Genomic DNA, 20,768 nt, shown 5'->3' on the forward strand with positions numbered 1-20,768 from the left:
AAGCTGTATGCACTTTTTCTATGCTTTGTAAGCTTGTCTGAAGGAGGGGGGAGGGAAGTACTCAGGGGAGGTGGTGTGTAACCTTTGTTAGAACATTTGAGTTCTGCAATCACTTCTGAGGTTTTCAATGTCTGTTACAGAGTTCACTCTACTAGGGGTTGGTGTATCCCAACTCTCTGGGGAAGAGCCTCAATCTCCCCCAATTCAATATGATGTCCTGGATTCCTCACTGCTTCCTACAAGAGTTAGTCTATTCTTCACTTCTCATTTCACCTTCTTCTCTCCAGTAGACATTTTCACCTTTCCGGAGAGAAGAGATGGAAGATAAGGAAATCACTTAATTTTCTTTTCTCTTGGAATACATGTGCAAGTCTATGTGTTAATTCCCAGGATTTTGTGGACCTAACAGTATGAGTTCTGATGGAATGGAGGCAGGGTTTGAAGCCTTGACAAGCTCCAGACGAGAATCTTCTATTTCTTTCCGTGACTGCCACTTGTTGATATCTAATATACTGAGTTGTTACCCTTTGTTTGCTGTGGATAAAATTTTAATTTTTTAAACTTTCTTAGGTACTGGTAAAAACAGAGCCTATAAGAAAGCTTTATTCCATTATCTTAACCTAGAAGTACAATATTTTTAATGCATATTATATTTATATTTTTCTGATTATAAAAGTTATGTATACATATATCAAATCATTATATTGTATACCTTAAACTAATACAATGCTGTATGTAGATTATATCTCAATAAAACTGGGGAGAAAAACCTGAGGAAAAAATAAAAGTTATATGTCCTAGCTGTAAATTCAAATTATACAGACATGTATAAAGCAAAAAGTGGAAGTTCCTTATAATACAGGCCCCAAGAACAATCACTTTCAACAGTTCTCTGATTTTTTTTATATATTTCTTTTTTCTTGTCAATGCCTTTCAGTGAACATCACTAGAAATGTGTGAATCCATAAATGTTTTTTTGAATCCATAAATGTTTAAAGAACAACTTTATTAAGGTAGGTTTTACATACCATAAAACTCTCCCATTTCACGTGTACAATCCAGTGATTTTAGTAAGTATGAAGTGGTGCAACATACTTTGCAAAAATACAGTTACTTTCTTAATTCCTGTTTAACCCACTCTCCCTATCCTACAATGTACTTACTGAGCCCGCAGCATACTAAACATGGTTAGGGGGCTACTTTGGAGAATTTCTGGATAGTTCTGTTCCTGCCTACTTGAACTTGACTACCAAATGTTAGTTGGGTTTATTTATCTTATTTATATCAGTAATATTTGCTATTGTAATTTAATTATATTTTGAAAACTTATGAAATATCAGTGTAAGATAAAAGAGATGTTTCTATGAAAGCTAAGTTCAATGCTTTGGAAAGGCTTGTTAAAGGCAAGTTGCTAAAAAATTGTTAAATTAGATATGTGTGAGAAATCTGTTGGAAAACTACAAATCTATGAGAATTTGCATTCAGATTGCTTCACAAGTGTCTTCTAGTTATTGCTCCACTTTAAGGAAACATTTGAAGAAATCACAGATGATTTGTGAAAGGCAAGAAGTACAAATCATTCCAAGAAACACTTCAGTCAGAGGTCCCATAATCACAGAAAAAGCCTGAGGCTATCTCAAAAGATTGGTGAAGGAATTTACATTTATAACTTAAAAGAAAATGCTTGTAATATACATACATTTATTTTTCTTAAAATAAAACAAAACTGTATGGGGTATAATGCTTTATGATTCTGCATTTTAATTGACTTTTTTAATTAACAACTAACCACCAGTCCCAACAGCTTCTGGTGGGTGTGTAACCAGTTTTTCCTTTACAATATATTTAGGACGTTTACCAGGTCACTATATATTAAATTTATGTTGTCCTTTATAATACCTGCCTGATAATATTCCATTGCAAAATGGATGCAATTAAGGAAATTTAATTTACTTAAATTCTCTATTTAAAATATTTCAATGTTTTTCTGAAGAAAAAAAAGAAAACAACCTTGAGCAGAGAACTAAGATGATGAAAGTGAATTGAGATAACGAATCTGGCAACAGAACAGAAAATGGATTAAAGAGGGAGGGATGTAAAGGGGGGAAAATGGTGTATGAGAGACTCCTGCAATAATTCAGCTCTGAGATTAGACCAGGAAGTGGCAGTGGCTTTTCCATCACTATTATACATCCAACAGTTGCTCGTTAGTCCTGTAAGCCCTGCCATTTCCAGAAAACACACTGTACTCTTCCTCCTCTCTCCCTTAGCCCATTCCAGTCCTCCCGTATTTCATTTTTGCCTCTTAAAATCGTACCTTTCCTTCAAGATCCCTAATACCACACCCTGCCTTAATTGGCTTTGCATGGAAATGATCCCTCCGCTCCTATTTCTAAGACAGCTGAGTCTTCCCTTCCATTCTTCCTTCCCGAAAATATTTTTTCTTCCAAAGGCAGTGGTTAAGAGCAACGACTTTGGAACCACCAATTTGCTGTTACCTTAGCACCTTACCCGAATTCTCAGTGCCTCGGTCTGCTGACTGTAAAATGGGGCAAAGGGTACACAGTTGTTATGAGGATATATCAGTTAACTGATGTAAAGTACTTAGAATAGTGTTTGATGTGTGACAAGCACTGAATAAACGTTAGCATTCCTTTTGACTCACCGTGGCGGACAGTCTACTAGAGCAACACGCCAGTGCCGACGCCCACCTCGCAGAGCAGCCAAGACAGAAGCGGCTGGAGCGCGGTCACGTGACTGGGCAAAGATGGCGTCGCCCAGCTCCTTGTGGTTGTTGGTTGTCTCTGTCCTGCCGGGGTCCTTCGCTGCCCTGGCGCTGGGGCATGTAGACCCGCCGGCGCCGCTGCCGCTGGTGATCTGGCATGGGATGGGTGAGTAAGAGGAGAAGCAAGAGGGTTTGGCGAATCTTCCTCTTCCAGCCTGTGTTCGCGTCTGCAATGGGCGAGTATGGACGGCGAGTGTGGTGGTCACAAGGCACCCGGCTGGCCAGACGTTAAGATTTGGGGGCTACTCTGCATTGGAAAGGGAGAAGGGGAAGGAGCTGTCTTTTGGTGAGCGCTCACAGAGGGCTGTGCACTGCATTCGGGCTTTACGTGCTGTCTTTGTTTAATCACAGCAGTGGCGTCAGGATGCAGCATCGGGCACTTGCTCGAAAGAGCTGGGCTGTGGCTACATGACCCGGACATCCATCCTTTTATTCATTCACGCATTGAACAGAGATTTGTTGGCACCTAGTGAGCATTTATACATTTAACATATCGTTAATGAGCACCTGCTAGATGCTGAAGATATAGTAGTGAACGAAACGGACTGTATACATTCTTTGCTCTTTTGGAACTTAAAACTTTCCAATGGGAAAGACAAAGTATAAAGAAATAAGTAAAATGTATAATATGTCAAATAATGATAAGTGCCATGGAAAAATAATAAAGCAAGGAGGGGGATAGAAACCAGAGATAGGGGCTTGCGATTTTGTAGAGCAAAATCAGGAAAGGAGTTACTGAGAAAGTGACATCTGAGCAAAACCCTGAAGTAGACAACAGAAGATGGCCATGTGGCTAAGTGATAGAAGGAGACCCAAATGAAAAGGCCCTGTGGCAAAAATATGTCTGATATGTTTAATAAAAAACATTTAGGTTAGTGTGGCTGGAACTGAGTGAGCAAGGAGAGGAAAGTAGGGGTGTAGGTTGTGGGGCGGTGCAGATGTTGGTACTACTAAGGCTACTGTAGGGACTTGGCTAGAATGAAATGGGAAGCCCTTGGGGAAGGGGTTGAGATGAGTGACATGATCTTGACTTACTTTTTTGTTGTTGTTGTATTGAGATTAGATTATAGGGGGTCATGGACATTTGAAGGGAGACAAATTAAGAAGCCATTGAAGTAATTTAAATGAGAGATGATGGTGGCTTGAAACAGTATATGGAGATGTTGAGAAGTGGTCAAAGTTTGGAATATTTTGAAGATGGAGCCAATGGGATTTGCTAATAGATGAGATGTGGGATAAGAAAGAAAGGAATCAAGGATGACTCCATGAGTTTTGGCTTGCACAACTAGAAGGATGAAGTTGTCGTTTTACCAAAGTGGGGAGGCCTGTAGGGAAGCAAACGTGTGGTGGGGAGAAGATCAAGAGTCTGCTTTTGGACTTACTAAATTGGAAATGTTTTAAGGGCATTTGGACTATGGAGTTTCGGACAGAGATACAGGCTGGAGATTTAAGTTGGGGGAGCCTTCAGCATATAGCTGGTGTTTAAAGGCCTGAGACTGGCCGAGATCACCTGGGGAGTAAGTGTATACAAAAGAGGAAAGAGGTCTAAGGATTGAGCTCTGAGGCACTCCCATCTTATGGAGGTTGATTAGATGAGGAGGAACTAGCAAAGAAGACCGTGATGGAACAACCAGGGAGGGAGCTGGAGGAAAGTCAGGAGAGTGCAATGTCCCGGAAGACAGGTGAAAATGTTTTAAGAGGAAGGGAGTAATCAAATGTATGGAATGTTGTTGACAGCTCAAGTAAGATAAGGGCTGAGAATTGGTGATTGGATTTAATGATATGAAGATCACTAAAGATCTTAACAAAAGCAGTTTTAGGGGAGTGGTGAGAGTGAGAGCCTTATTGGAGTAGTTTAAAGAAAAATGTTCAGAGAGGAATTAGAGTCAGCAAGTATATCAAGATTTTGTGCCAAGCCCTGGGGCTGCTACAGTGGAGTTAAAAGAACACAAGATGATCCATGTCCTTCCAAAATACAGTCAGTCCATAGGAAGGCAATTAAGTAACGAACAATTAGTTCAGTGCCATGAATGTTATTATGATAGAAATAGAAGATGCTTTCGGTCTTAGCTTTTCTTCTTTAAAAACTAATTCTTAACCTTCCTCTCAGGGAGGGGAAATGGGATGATTAAGTTAAAAGTGGAAAATGATCTCAGCCTCTCCCTCCCACTCAGTGGCTAGTCACTTTCCTTTCCTCTTTTTCATCCATCCTCCACAACCTCTCTCCCAACTGGCAACTATCAAAATGTTCTAGAGTGTAAAATTTAAGGAAGCACTCATTCTCTAGTTTGTATATGTTCAGGGTTAGCACTTGCATGAACCTGACAGTGAGTGTCTCCTTAAATTTTTTGTCCTAGATGCTTCACTTGACTTACCCTTGGCCCTAAAAGAAATCTGATTCTAAACTGCCTTTGAATCTATTAACCTCATGTTCCTGATGATAAGGGAGGGGAAATATGCACCTCTGCTTATTTTTCAATTGTAAATTTGGTGTCCCAATTATATTGTATGGGCTTTTGAAGTTTGTTTTTACTTGATAAACATGAGCTAAGCGTTAAAAAGAAAGTTGTTCTTTTTAAACTTGAGGTGAAATTCATGTAACACACAACCATAATATAGTATACAATTCAATGGCCTTTAGTATATTCACAATGTTGTACAAACACCATTTCTCTCTAGTTTCAAAACTTTTTCATCAACCCAGAAAACACCTGTACCCATTAATTAATTGCTCCTCATTTCCTCCCCTACAACCCTTGCAAAATGGCTAATCTGCTTTCTGTCTGTATGGATTTGCCTATTCTGGATGTTTCACATAAAAGGAATTATACAATATGTGACCTTTTGTGCCTGGCTTATACTAATATTTTCGAGGTTCATCCACATTGTAGCATGTGTCAGTATTTCATTTCTTTTTGTGGCTGAATGCTATTCTGATACACACACACACACACATATTCCAATTTGTTTATCCATTCATCCATTGATGGATATTTGGGTCATTGCCACCTTTTGGCTATTATGAATAATGCTTCTATAAACATTCACGTACAAGTTTCTGTATGGGTGTATCTTTTCATTTTTCATGGAAATTGCTGGGTCATACGGTAATTGTATATTTAACTTTTTAAGGAACAACAAACTGTTTTCACAATGGCTGCCTCATATTTCTGCCAGCAATGTACAAAAGTTCCTATTTTTCTATATCTTTGCCAACACTTATTATTTTTTTCATTTTTAATTAATTAATTATTTTATTAAAACCATCCTAGCAGGTGTGAAGTGGTATTTCATTGTAGTTTTGATACTGCGTTTCCTTAGTGACCAGTGATGTTAAACATCTTTTCATGTGCTTATTGGCCATTTGTATATCATCTTGGGAGATATGTCTGTTCAAGTCCTTTTTCCATTTTTAATTAGGTTATCTTCTTATTGTTGAGCTGTAAGAGTTCTTTGTATATTGTGGATATTAGAGCTTTATCAGATAGACGTTTTGCAAATATTTTCTCCCATTCTGTAGTTTTCACATTCTTGATAATGCCCTGTGAAGCACAAAAGTTTTTAAAAAATAAATATTGTTTTGATTCATGAGTTCCCACCGTTGTGTTTGTTGTCTAGGAGACAGCTGTTGTAATCCCTTAAGCATGGGTGCTATCAAAAAAATGGTGGAGGAGAAAATACCTGGAATTTACGTCTTATCTCTAGAGATTGGGAAGACCCTGATAGAGGTAAGGCTCTTTATAGCTCTGTTCCTTTGGAGGGTTGCTGACTAATTTCATCAAATGTACGATAAAAATGCTTTACCTTGTATTGTTAGCAGCAAATTATACAATGATATTTTAACTCTGGAGTGGCTTATATAAGGATACCAACCTAACCAAGTTCGCTTCTTAGAGAAGATGCCAGCAGTTGTTTTCAGCCCCATCCTTTCACTTCCCTGTGGTTCCTCTTTTAGGACGTGAGGAACAGCTTCTTCTTGAATGTCAATTCCCAAGTAACAACAGTGTGTCAGATTCTTGCTAAGGATCCTAAATTGCAACACGGCTACAATGCTATGGGATTCTCGCAGGGAGGCCAATTTCTGTAAGTCCCCTTCTGTTATATCAAACTATTTACATTGATTTTTTTTTCTTTTACTCAGATATATCCACTCCTCAGATTCTTTTGGGGTTTTTGACTGTGTATCTTGGAAGGGAAACTGCTCTAAAATGCTTTATGGAACTTAATTTGTTTTCTCTGAAAGAGTAAATATTTGTGTTTGGTCATATCAGAAGAAAACTCTGAAATTTTGTGGCATTGGGGAACCACAGAAAATTAAGTAGGTTAATCTGAGAAGTTGATTGTTGATGATACATTTCCATGTGACAGCTGGAGCTGATAATTTCTTTTTTCTCCAGGAGGGCCGTGGCTCAGAGATGCCCCTCACCTCCAATGATCAATCTGATCTCAGTTGGGGGACAACATCAAGGTAACTTTGACCTCTTTCCCTCCTTTTTTCTCTGTTCTAACCTACCTGACCACTTGATTTTTTAAAAAATTCTAGCAGCTTTATTTGTACAAGAAGTCAGCCATTTTTGCAAAATCCTGTTTTTTCAGCTTATAACGGACTAGCCAGCGTTCCTGAAGAAATAGGAAGAGACTTAGGATTGCAGAGGCCTAGAATCATTAGGTTGACATCTACTTCTCTCCAATTTAATTATCATGATTTCCTGGATTTCCTGGAGGTGAGATGGTTGCAGCCACATAGCAGGTGGTGGTTGAGGAATTAGGAAAGTCTAACAACCATTCCTGTTTTCTGACGTTGTGATGTCCTGTTGAGTTTAGGCTTTGGCAAAGAATAGAGTCTAATCATTTTTGTCTATAAAATTAACAGTAGAGATTAAATTTCCCTCAAAAAACAACAAGTTTTCTATTTAGATAAAATTATTAGTTTGGGGGAAGGATGTGTCTTTGGAATAGAACTTTATCTCTGTTCTGATGGATACAGCTATTAGCCGGTATAGTATAGGGGCAGAAGGAGTCTTATAATCAGGAAACCAGGTTCACCCAATTAACTGTTATTGATGGGCAACTAGTTTGGTATCTTAGATCCCTTTCACAGATGAGGGAAACTAAAATAAGGCTCTGCCCATCTTGTGGGAATTTTTCAGAGAATGAAACGAAATAATAGGTAGGAAAATACTTTCTAAAAGTATAAGTATTATTCAAATACAAGTAGGTAAAAACAGCTTTGTAATTCATTCATTCAAAATATTTATTGAAAACCCAGAAATAAGACAACGTCCCTGCCTTTGTGAAACTTCCATTCTAGTTGGAGTGGGAGCACAGATATGGACTTAGTAAACAAACAGTAAATATAGACAGCTGTGATAAAGATATAGATAAACTTTGATAAAGAAAAAAATGGGTTAATACCTGAGGGACAGAATCGTGGTTGCTTTGGTTTAAGGTGTGGGCTCTGGAGCCCAAACTGCCCGTGTTCAACTCCTGGCTCTATCACTTATTGTCTAACGTTGGACAAGGTTTTCAACCTCTCCGTTTTAAAGTTTCCGATCTGTAATATGGGGCAAATAATGATTTCTACTCCACAGTGTGGCTGTGAGGATTACATTAGTGTCAATATATGCTTTAAAGTATGTCCGGTACCCCCCCCCCCCAAATGTTATTGAGGAGGATGGTGAGGATGAAAGTGTCACTGGGGGAGGGGAAAGAAATGGGGTTGGACACTACTTGAGTTCGGGTAGTCAGATACGTCTTCTCGAAGCTTCGAGATACAAATGGGTCCAGCCATTGACGCAGCAAGAGAAGTACAGGCATACCTCGCTTTATTGCGCTTCACTGATGTGCGTTTTCATCAACATCCAGGCAGGACCCTCCACCAGCAAAAAGGTGACAACTCGCTGAAGGCTCAGATTATGGTTAGCGTTTTTTAGCACTAAAGTATTTTTCAATTAAGGTATATACATTGTTTTTTATGCTATTGCACACTTAGCAGATGACAGTATAAACACAGTTTTACATACACTGGGAAACCAGAACAAAATGTGTGACTCTATTGCAACCTTCACTTAATTGCGGTAGTCTAGAACTGATTACCTCTGAGGTATGTTTGTACATCCTCCCAGGAGAAGCAGGCGCAAAGGTCCTTAGGCAGTCAAGAGTGGTACCAGGAGAAAGCTGTGATAGTAGTAATCCTCGGTACATTATTTTCTTGAAGAATACATGAATGAGATCAGGGTCGAGCTCTGGTTTGTTTTTGTTTCTCATAGTGCTTTGTACGTAGGAGGTATTCCATACATGATTATTGAAAGAATGGATATTTGTCTTCTACTCTAGGTGTTTTTGGACTCCCTCGGTGCCCAGGAGAGCACTCTCACATCTGTGACTTGATCAGAAAAACATTGAATGCTGGGGCTTACAACAAAGCTGTTCAAGAGCGGTATGTATGGTTAGCTGAAAGGACACAGAACTAGCACTGCGTGAAAAGATCAGGCTGACTTCCGTGCCAACAGTGGTTCTAGGAGTAATTGCTAGTGATGTTCCAGTGAGTAACTTTTGGTAACTATCTCTATTATCTACTCAATTTTACTGTAAACCTAAAACTGCTTTAAAAGGGAGGGCAGTTTTCTATATAGGAAGAATGTAATTACAACAGAATACATTTCCATCTTTAAAAAACAAACTAAAAAGCTTTTAGAAAGTACCAAACTCAAGGAATTACTGTTAATATTGGAGGACAGATTCTTTATGTTGTCAGCAGCGAGGGGTTCGTCTCCTGTGTCAGTGTCCCCAGCTGCTCGAATGTGTTTGGCTGTTTAAAACCACACAGAATCACTTTTGCAGTGTATTCTTGTTCAGTTGTTTGCAAACTGAAATATACATCAGAACCCCTAGGAAATCTATTAACAATGGATTCCAAGTCTCCATTCCTAGAAATCCAGATTCAGTAAGTCTGGAACATTCTAGATGATAACTGAGATTTGGGATCAATTACTCTGGTTATGGTATCTATCCTATGGGTTTTCCAAGTGCATCATTCTTGTCTAATAATAACTCTTCAATACATTTCCTTGAAACTGTTTTGCAAGGGACAGCCTTGTGAGTGACACACATAGAGAACCTGTAGCCGGCTCTCTTCCTGTCCTTCCCATTGGCTCTACTGATAGTCACAAAGCTGTGTTGGGTCAACAGTGCCACTTGATGGTCAGTGAAGGAAACTAAGAAACTTTATATCTCTACCGCCTTCCCTCTCAGGCAATTCAAACCACTGTTATGCTTTTCTCCTTACCTAGTTTGGCTAGTCACAGGTTATATATGTCCTACATGTTCTCTGTTCTCATGGATATATGTGGCCTCTTTACGCCTTATGGTTCTTAATTGTTTACTCTTTATTCTAATTCTAGCTCAGATGCCTCAGAAAAATTCATCCTTTTCTTTCTTTGTATTTGTTTTGTGAACCAGACACAACCCTTGGCAATCACAATTATTAGTGACTATAAATGAGCAGTCAGTAGGGGGCTGGGGAAACACTGACACCTAAGTCCTGGTAGATTGATGTGTTTATCTTCACTCCCTCCTTAAACTTTAATAAAATGGTAGCAAAAGAATAAAAAGTGATAGATCCACAAGGGCAAAGAGAATGGGAGAGGAAATAAGAGATAATAAAGGATTTCAACAGGTTTTTGAAAGACAGAGAGCAGGTGAATGAGTGATAACTGTTGTAGCAGAGCAGAAAAAGCTGACGCCTTTAAGTCTGTAGAGGAATGATGCACTGACGACAAGGGAGGAGAGTCACTTCTTAGAGCTTCAGAAACGCTCAGGAGTTAGATGCGTAAGATACTTTGGGAGGTAGGGGTAAGTGCGCAGGACTGAAACAAGACATTTTGTTGAACATCTATGTAAGAAATGATCAGATTCCCCATTTCCCTTAAGTGCACATCCTAGTGACTGATCCTCCCATCCTTACAAGAGAAGCAAAATTTATTCTCTGGAGCTGTTTAACTAGAGAAGTACCAGACTTTGAGATAACAAGCACAGGACGGTGGTAAGATGCCATATTGAAAACTCATCCCCTCCCACTCCGCTTTCCTCCCACCTGCCTCTCAGAATGATAGCAGCCAGGCTTAGTATCTACTAAGCAGAAGTTTGGTGGACCCTTCTCTGGGAAAACTGACCGGCCCCAGAGAAAAGACCAGCAGGTTGATGTTTTGGCATCTTCCAACAAGTTGGGACTTCCGACTTCCATGTAGTGAAACCACCAGTGGACAAGCTCTGCTCTTGGTATGAAGAGCTTTCAGTCAGCTTTATAATTTAAATATGGACAGTGAGCCAAGGTCCCCCAGTCAGATATCCGAGGAAAGCTTCCAACATGAAAGGCAGACCAAAACAAATAAAAAGTAAAAAGATGACAATTCAAGGAATAGAAGAAAACCTAAAAAAAAAAGCCTATAATTACCTTCAGAGATGAGATTGCATCCATGACACTAGAACAGAATGCAAATAAAACCAACATCAGAGAGTAAGAGAGAGCTCTTGGAAATTAAAAATAAGATAAGCAAATTTTAAAAAATAAAGAGGTAGGAAAAAAAGGGAGAACAGAAAAAAATTAGAGAAGCCATTTCAGAAGCCTGAAATCTGACGAATAGGAGTTTCAAAAAGAGAACAGAAGAAAGGGTAGATTGGAATTATTAGAGAAGTAATATGAGAAAACTTCTCACAACTACAAGAATAAGTTTCCAGATTGAAAGTGTTTACCAAGTAATCAAGGCAAGGAATGAAAAAAGACCCACATTAAGATATATTACTGTGAAATTTCAGGGCACCAGGGACAAAGACCAGATCTCAGGGAGGCCACTTAGGAGTCCCAATGGCAGCACACCCCCTGACAGCAACACTAGTAGCTAAAAGGCAATGGTGCCTTTATTCTGAGGGAAAGTGATTTACAACCTAGAATTCTATCCCAAACCATAAAGACATCTTCAGACATGCAAAAAGAAAACACTGACCTTCCGTATATCCCTCTTTCTAAGGAGTTGTTGGAGAGCCGCAGTTTTACACTGTCCAGCTGTGTGGCCTTGAGTCTCCTTCTCCTCATCTCTAGTGTGAGGTTAATAGTAATACTTCGCTACAGGGTTGTGAAGATTAAACAGACCGCATGGAAAGTATTCAGAGAAGTGCTTAGTTCATAGTAAGTAGGCAGGTGTGGGTTGTGACCACCAGTGGTGCTGTGTTTAAAATATTAATTCAACTTGAGCTTTCTGTTTCCTTTATAAGTATTGCAGCGGTTTTGTTTTCTCTAACTTTTGGTTGCAATTATAAAGTATTTCTTAATTTCATCAAATATCAAACCACTGCTGTTTGCCAGGCCCTATTATAGGTCTCGCAGATACAATGGGAAATAAGACGATTAATGGAGAACAAGACAATTGGGGTCCCTGCTTTCATGACTTAACGTACTAGTGGGGAGAGGGGGTGTCCAGGTGAACAAACACACTAGATAACCTTGAACAGTGCTATGGCCATGAAGGAAATAAGCAGCGTGCAGGGATGGAGAGTAATGCAGGGGGTAGCTACCTTGCACAGAATGGTCTTTGAAGAAGAGCTACTTAAGCTGGGATCTGGGGGAGGAGAAGGAAGGAGCATAGGAGGAGCTAAGGACAGATGGTTCAGGCAGAAGGGACAGCAGGCACAAAGGCACTGAGCCTGAGATAAGCTTGGCTCATCCTAGGCCAGGGTGACTAGTGATCGATGGGAGAGTTGGACAGAAAAGCAGGAGCTATATCATGCAAGGGCTTGTAGGCCATGCAAGGAGTTTGGGTTTCCTTCTAAGCATCATGGGAAGCGGTTGGGATATGCTAAGCAAGGGAACATGAAGATGAGTGAGATGAAGAGAAATGGAATGACTTGAGATACATTTCATAACATTGTAGATGGACTAGACTGTGAGCCAGGATACAGCTCACCATTTATACGAGTTTCCCTGGGAATTGCATTCTGAGTTCTCAACAGCTCTTTTACAGATGAACTTTTAAGATGCTTTTCTGATTTTATAGTTATTTGCTTTTTCTTTTTTAAATTTCTTTGTAAAATCTCATTTTAACACATGGCCACCATGAGATTTAACGAGGCAAGTAGTCCAAGTAGAGTAGTGGGAAAGGAGATGGTAAGACTTAAAGTGACAAGAAAATAGTTTTCTCTTGGCAGTGTTGTCCTAGGTTGCCTTTTGTATTAGGGAGGATTCTGGTTGCAAGAAACAAAACCAAATCAAGCCAAAGTAGATGTCAAAAAAATTCATAATTCCGTACCCAAGGCCTCAGAGAGACTGTATTCAAGAAATGAGAGCTATCAGGGTGGCTGGTTAGCTCCGTTGGTTAGAGCATGGTGCTCTTAACAACAAGGTTGCTGGTTCAATCCCCACATGGGCCACTGTGAGCTGTGCCCTCCACAACTAGATAGAAACAACTACTTGACTTGGAGCTGATGAGTCCTGGAAAAAACACATTTAAATAAATAAAAGTTTGGGGAGAAAAAAGAAATGAGAGCTATCAAGAGCCAACACAGTCTTTCTCCAACTGTTGTCATTGCTTCTCATTCTGTGTCACTGCTTTTTTTTCTCTCCATGCAGATCAGCCTTTCCTGTTATCTACATGGTGAAAGGTGGCCTTGCACAGCTTGCAAGTTTTTAATCTTTTCTGTTGAGGAGATTATCTCAGTCTGAGGCTAGAATCTCTGTCCCAATTCACATTTTTAGAGAAGGGACCGTGCCCCAGCTCAGATAAGGTTCTCACTTGCTCTCTCTCATTAGCTGTGGCCAGAGAAGTGGGACCATGTGGTACCAACTATACCCGCCTTGTAAGTAGTGGGGGTAGAAACTGCGCAGTTCCCACTCAAGGGAGAATGGTTTTGATTTAGGCAGAGAGCCCAAAATGTGTCTTCTACTCTGTTGAGAAAATTTAACCTTAGCAATACCCTAATGCCTTGAGTAAGCAGTGAGGAAGTGTTTTTCAGGCACCAGGCCCTGACCAGGCACAGTGGGGGCAATGAGTACTGGTGAGTGTAACAGCTTCTGGATGTGAAATGTGCCCTCTAGTTCCCCTTTGAGATTCTGGCAGCTCTTCCTGATTTCTCCTTCCTCGTTTTCTCCCTGCCACCCGCCCCCACCCACCCTAATGTTGGCCTGGACTTGGCCTCTTGTCTTCCCCTATGCCAGCTCTGCTCTCAACTTGCCCTCTCTTCGGTACCCGGCTCCCAGCCTACATGCCCCTTGCTTTGCAGGATCTGTGCACCCGACCCTCCCACCCCTACCCCCTCCATGGCTTTCAGAGTACTTTTCCTCAGTTGTCCTCCCACCCCTACCCCCTCCATGGCTTTCAGAGTACTTTTCCTCAGTTGTCCCACTCTGCCCTCAACTTGCCACTCCCTTTCCTGGATATACTGAGTCAACCACTCAAGCTAACTCACATACTTTTCAACTGTTTAGAAAAGTATAGAGAGTAATATAATTACTGTGTACCTAGGACCTAAAATTTATATTTTATCATATTTGCCTCCAATATTTTTAAGAACAGGAACATTTCAGGTAAAATTGAAATTTTCTTCATATCTCTGCCAGGTCTCATTCTCTGCTTTCCCTCCATAGTGACAACCATTGTCAAAGAATTCTGAGTATATCCTTTCTGTCTGTTAAAAAAAATTTTATATGTACATATCCATAATCAATATATAGTGTTATATATTTAAAATTTTATGTAATGGATATCATATTGTGTGTATCTCATTCTACAGATGATTTTTTTCACTCAATATTTTTGATATCTAAACATGTTATTACATGTACTTCTAGTTGATTTGTCTTTACTGCTTCATGACATTTTATTGTATGACTTCACCGTTTATTGATTCTCATATTGCAAACATTTCAGCATTTCCAGTTTCTCATTATAACAAACAACTTTCAGAGATCATCCTTGTGTTGAAAAGCCCAGTCTTCCTGTGAGTCTCTTGTGTGTCTCCTTTACTATTATACTACTACACAGGACACTTCACTTCTGGTCCCCAAATGTGTATGGGGGGTGGGTTTCCCCCACCAAGCAATTCTCTCAACACCAGCTGGGTATCCTACAATTTAATTCTGACTACCTACCTGGAAAGTGTCAGAACCGCGGTGAAGAGCTCAGTTAAGGGCTTGGATGAAGAGGAGGCAGAGGTGGTGGGAATTGAGCTAAGTCTTGAAGGATGAATAGGAAGCAATGGAGCGTGAGGAGGTGGGGCTGTGGGAGGGAATAGCATGTGCCACCATGACCTGGAGGCATGGTTAAGTGTGATAAAGCTCGGTGCCACAGGGGACCCATATTGACGAGTCCTTTTCCTAAAGCTCTAAGGACTTTCTGTACAGTGTTAAGTAGCACAGCCTTGCGTCAGTTGCCTTGGTGATGAACTGTTCCATAGGTGGAGGTCTTGTCTTCCCTATTAGAGGGCAAGGCCTGGGACTCGAGGGTTCTGACCTTTTGTCATTTCAAAGTCTTGGTGGCCTACGCACAGGGGCATGCCCCAGGCTTGCTGATTTGCAGCTTGGTCACCAGCATTCCTTCTTCTTCCTGCAGCCTGGTGCAAGCAGAATACTGGCACGATCCCATAAAGGAGGACACATATCGCAACCACAGCGTCTTCTTGGCAGATATTAATCAGGAGAGAGTAAGCACCCAACCCAGGCTACCATAGCTGTGCATTCATGTTTTTATCCGGGGCATTATAAACAGGTCAGCAGCAAGTATTTACCCAAAATACCCCAGGCAGAACGTGGGAAACAGAAGTTCTGGTGTTTGGGTGGAGCCAGTGCTTCTGAGCTCCAGTTTCTTTTAGGGAGGCTGAAATCCATTAGGCTTTCTTCCCTTATGTCATTTCCCTTTCCTAGAGTTGAAGCACAATAAGCGCTGGGGGTTGGTGGCTGGCTTACGTGGAACCTCACAGCTACTTTTTTGCTGAGGGAAGCCTTCCTTGGTGGGTCTCTTTTGGGTCCAATTTTCTCAGAAGAGAGATGTACCTAGAAGAGAGACTGCAGAGCGGACTGAGTGTGTCCAAGGCACGAGCATAGTTTGGGAGATTCTGGTAAACTAGACGGCTCATGTTATATTGGGCTCATCTGGAGGTTTTAAAAAAAGTTGTTTGAAAGGGGCAAAACAAAATGGTGTAGCAAAACCACTCAACATTTGCAGTTTCTTATTTTGCATTGGCTTTCAGTGGCTAGAAACCTTTAACCTATGTGACAGATGCCTGTGGAGTGCATTGACAGATTCATGGTGGCATTGTGGTTGCCGGGGTTGGTGGAGGCATGTCAGACAGGATGGCAAGAAAAGGCTGTACAGGTGTATTCTGGGTGGGAAGCTGGAAAAACAATCCGGACCATGGGGAAGAAACATGGGGGCCCAGAGCCAGAGACCGGAGCACTGTAAGGCTTTCATCCCCCTGCTGGAACCTGATGATGAAGTCCCTGAGACACTGCTGGCCTTTCCTCCAGGGTGTCAATGAGTCCTACAAGAAGAACCTGATGGCCCTGAAGAAGTTCGTAATGGTGAAATTCCTCAATGATTCCGTTGTGGACCCTGTGGATTCTGAGGTGAGACACTGCTCAGGCAGGCTACAACATTCCAGGAGACCACAGGACTAGATGACATTAAAATACACCTGCCTTCCCTTCCCAGGACTAAATGACATTAAAATACACCTTCAGTCCCTTCCACCCTCCTTTGTGTAGAGCAGGGGTTCTTCACCCAAGGCCTGTACATGGGACACTGAAGGTTATAATGCCCCAACCCCCTAAAATTATGTGCAGAATTGTGTGGCTGCATTCTCTGAGGAAGGGTCTATAATTTTGATCAGATTTTCAAAAAGACCCAACAAAAGGTTCAGAACCACCAGACCCAAGTCAATAAATCTCTAAGGTTGGCATGTAAGGTCTGCCTTGACATGTCTCTCCAAACTAATCTCCCTTGACTACCCACTTCATCCTCTCTGATCAAGCCATACTGTAATATTTGAAATGCCCCAAGCTTTTCCTTTGTTCATGCTTTTCAGTCTCTAGAAGACCCTTCCCTGGGCTTCTCCATCTGACACGTTTCTATTCATCTGCCAAGGCCAAACCCATGTCACTTCCTCCATCCAGGATGCCATCCCTACTCCGAGCAGAATTTGCTGCTGCTTCTGTAGAATCAGTCAGCCTGTATTAGTGCACCCATCACATCATGTCAAACCACAGGGTCTAGCAAAACCATGGCTTGCAGGCCAAATCCAGCCTGCCACCTGCTTTCGTGTGGCCCATGAACTAAGAATGGCTTTTACATTTTTAAATGGTTGCAAAAAGAAATATTTGCTGATGTGAAAATTATATGAAATTCAAATTTCAATGTCCATAAATACAGTTCCATTGGAACAGAGCCATCCTCATTTTAAAATATTGTTTGTGGCTCCTTTTTCATTACAATGGCAGCATTGAGTAGTTGCAAACACATGGCTCTTAAAGCGCAGGTATTTTGTATCTGGCCTTTACAGAAAAGTTTGCTGACCCCCCATGCTAAACAATTAGCTGTTTCTGTGCCTCATTAGACTAGACCTTCTTGAAAACAGGGACTATATACATATATTCATCTGTAAATGTCTGGAGTTTGGCACAAGGATTTTCTCAGGGTAGATGCTCAATTACCGTATTTCCCCGAAAATAGGACCTGGTCTTACATTAATTTTTGCTCCATTAGGGCTTATTTTCAGGGGATCTTATTTTTTCATGCACAACAATCTACATTTATTCAAATACAGTCATGTCTTCTTCTGGAACATCATCATAACGTACTAAATGCATCCGTCTGGCTGACGATCTTCACTGGGCTTATTTTCGGGGTAGGTCTTATTTTGGGGAAACACAGTATAGGAAGCAGACATTCTGGAAAATTGGAAAGCTCTTTGGAAAGATTAACTCATCCTTCATTATCCACCCTTAAAAAGAGATGAGTCAAGACATAAGTCTCTTTTTCCTCCTTGCTACAGCTTTATGATGTTCAGTTTGTTGGTAGTCTTAGCTACAAGCCAAATTAATTTGGCAGGGTGTGCCATGTGTCTGATCTGCTTATTTCTTCTTTGCCTGCAGTGGTTTGGATTTTACAGAAGTGGCCAAGACAAGGAAACCATTCCCTTACAGAAGACCACACTGTACACACAGGTACCTGGGAGGGGAGAGGCGCTGTCCTTTTCAGCTCCCGGCTTCTGAAGCTGCTAGGTTCTTTGACAAATCCCATGCTGTACATCCCAGAGCAGTAGGTGCTCGTGAGGCGTCTGGCTCATGTCTGATACAGGTGAGGCTGGATAGGCTGCTGACTGTTGCACTAGCCTGGCAGGTGCAGGTTTACAGAAATTTACATCCTGAAGGCTGAAGGACCTGTATGTGCCTCATGGTTTTCAAGCATGTTCAAGGGACACATCATCTCTAACTCCTTCCTTTGGATAAAAAGGTTTAGAACTGGCTTCCTTTGCTGAGGTGCAGACTGGAAGAAATCCAAGAAGCCCCCATGCATTATAAAAAGATAGAAAAAGGGGTGTTACTTTAAAACATCAGTAGATGTGGAAGTTGTTTTTAAATTAGGCACTGATAAGGGGAGCTCCGCCTGCAGGGGAGTGAAGGGGAATAGAGTCGTGAACTTTCTTCAGTAGGTGGTTTCTCAGAGGTTGCAGCGTTTCACCATCTCCAGTTCCACTCTATAAAGATTTTATGTTGGAGATACTCTCCCCCAAATGCACAAGTGCTATATCTGAATCAATTGCCTTCTACTAGAGTTCCTTCCAATTTCAGAAGACAGTTGTCTCCTCTCTTGGCTTTTCTCCTGCATTTGGTACCTCAGCTTGGGTGAGGTAAAAGGAAAGGGAAGCTAGGGGCTGTTAAATTGTGGAAATTACAACTAAGAACTTCCTTCTCATGAAACTCAAACTGACGGTAGTCACAGAAGCATCATTCTGGCCATTGAAGTGCTCACCTTCCCAGCCATCCTTGTTCTGAGGCACACAGGCATTTTCCACTGCAAGATCTGAGTGTCCCACGTTTGTTATCAAAGGGTTGGATATGTTTTAAGTTGTCTAGCTAATGTTCCGTCTGGCTCAGTTCCACTTAACCAACATTTTGAGGCAATTTTGTCTGTGGCTTGCCCACCCGTAGTTGGTCCTCCAGAAAGAAACTTTGGGAAACTTCAGAAAGCAGAATATAAGCAGAATATGAAACTCGGTATAATGTCTCAACTGCATATATTTTTAATGCTTAAGGGGGGAAAATGGAAGGAGGTATTCTTTCTGGCATCTTTGACAATACACCTAAATTTTAATACTGAGGTAAAAGATTTCGTTTTGAGACTATATTTCAAGTTAACATTCTATTTCATTACTATTTTACTTCAAAACTTTTCATTAAGCCTCTTGACTAATTATGGCCTTTCTCTCTGCAGGACCGCTTGGGGCTAAAGGAAATGGACAATGCAGGGCAGCTAGTGTTCCTGGCTCTAGAAGGGGACCATCTTCAACTGTCTGAAGAATGGTTTTATACCCACATCATACCCTTCCTTGAATGAAACCCTTGCAATTTGCACCAGAGCTCAGGGAATCCCCAGCACTTCCAAACCAGTGGAAGACCACTCCCTTTATGCCCAAGACTGAGCTCAGATCCAGCTTGCAACTAATCCTTCTCCCTAATCATCTAACATGCCCTGTTCCAAAAGATCTAAGATCCAAATCTTCTCCTTTGCCTTATCCTATCAGCATATGGTATTGAATACAAGTTTAATTAGTAACCAGAGATTGTTTTACAATCATTTGATGTGGTCAAGCTGTCATAGGAAACAGTCTGCTGCAGGTCAGTGCCAGAACTGTGCCCAGGCCCAGAAGAGACTGAACAAAAGCAATGAGCTGGATTCTAAGGGCAAACACCTTTCTCAGGAAAATCTAGCCCCATTTCAAGCCAAGAGAAGGCCAATACCCAGGCCTGAGGCATTCCTATAAATGCTTTGTTTTGCTGGTAGAAGTTTAACCAATGCTTGGAGAAATATTGCTTGGGTAATGTTTCTGCAAAACCTGAGACTGCCCTCCTCTCTATGTTGCCTTCTGTGATACCTTAGCAATTATTAGACAAATTCCGCTAGCCTACCATCTTCCTTCGGTAGCCGTCTTTTTGTCTCCTCAGGTAGTAAATTAGTTGCTCTCACAAAAGGAGGGAAGTAACACCCAACTGGATTGCTTAAGGAAGGAAGTGTATATACATTGCTTAACTTAGATTGGGGGCGGGGGAGAAAAACGTAGAAATGGACCTGAAAAATGAAGAGGCAGCCGGTTCTTGCCATCCCATCCTTGATGAGCCTGTCCTTTAATATGACTAGTGGTCTGGATTCTACACTCAGTTGCTGGTATCACAGAGAATGGGAGGAAAAATATGAAGAGATATGGCTAACTTCCATGGCAAAAAATTGTATTTACCAGTACATTCCAAAATTGTTCATGATGTGTTCTTACTCAAAAAGCTTGGAGAATATTGCATACCCCTTTTCTCCTCTTGGAGATCAACCCACATTAGAATATTAAGGACTCAGAATTCCTGTTTTGGTAAAGTAAACTAACTGTAACCTACCATTTCCCACACTTTAAGCGGGACGTCGTAGCCCCCACTGTCCCACCCATGGAAACCTATCAACACTTTTGGAAGACTTGTGTGGAATACCAGTTTGGGGAAATGATTAGCTACACGTGAGGAAATACCTTGTTTGTGCTGTGAAGTTTACCCTTTATGATTTTTCCTTCACCTCTCTCAAGCCTTATTTTTCAACTAAAAAAATGAGGCTGAAGGGCAAAAAGTAGAGGGATGTTAAAAGAATTGTATGAGTTTGTCTAAAATAAAGAGTAGCTTCTTATCCTTGGAGTCGTTTTTTTCAATATTCTTACATCTCTGTCCAGCAAATAT

General features: G+C 41.0%; 1 protein-coding gene across 1 annotated transcript; it reads left to right on the forward strand.

The window, feature by feature from the left end:
• The first annotated feature begins 2,606 nt into the window (after window positions 1-2,606).
• Window positions 2,607-20,726, forward strand: PPT1 (palmitoyl-protein thioesterase 1). The gene is made up of 9 exons (XM_081056947.1): window positions 2,607-2,891; window positions 6,404-6,513; window positions 6,741-6,868; window positions 7,183-7,253; window positions 9,122-9,224; window positions 15,388-15,478; window positions 16,302-16,400; window positions 17,925-17,996; window positions 19,267-20,726. The coding sequence occupies exons 1-9, from the start codon at window positions 2,768-2,770 to the stop codon at window positions 19,387-19,389; spliced, it is 921 nt and encodes a 306-aa protein (XP_080913073.1). The 5' UTR covers window positions 2,607-2,767; the 3' UTR covers window positions 19,390-20,726.
• The last annotated feature ends 42 nt before the right edge of the window (window positions 20,727-20,768 follow it).

Source organism: Rhinolophus hipposideros (assembly GCF_964194185.1).
Source record: "Rhinolophus hipposideros genome assembly, chromosome: 8".
NCBI lineage: Eukaryota > Metazoa > Chordata > Mammalia > Chiroptera > Rhinolophidae > Rhinolophus > Rhinolophus hipposideros.

Coding starts and splice junctions, on each gene's coding strand:
- PPT1 (XM_081056947.1), top strand. CDS start 2,768: ATGGCGTCGCCCAGCTCCTTGTGGTTGTTGGTTGTCTCTGTCCTGCCG. Junction 6,514..6,740: donor TTGGGAAGACCCTGATAGAG/GTAAGGCTCTTT, acceptor TTCCTCTTTTAG/GACGTGAGGAACAGCTTCTT. Junction 17,997..19,266: donor AGACCACACTGTACACACAG/GTACCTGGGAGG, acceptor TTCTCTCTGCAG/GACCGCTTGGGGCTAAAGGA.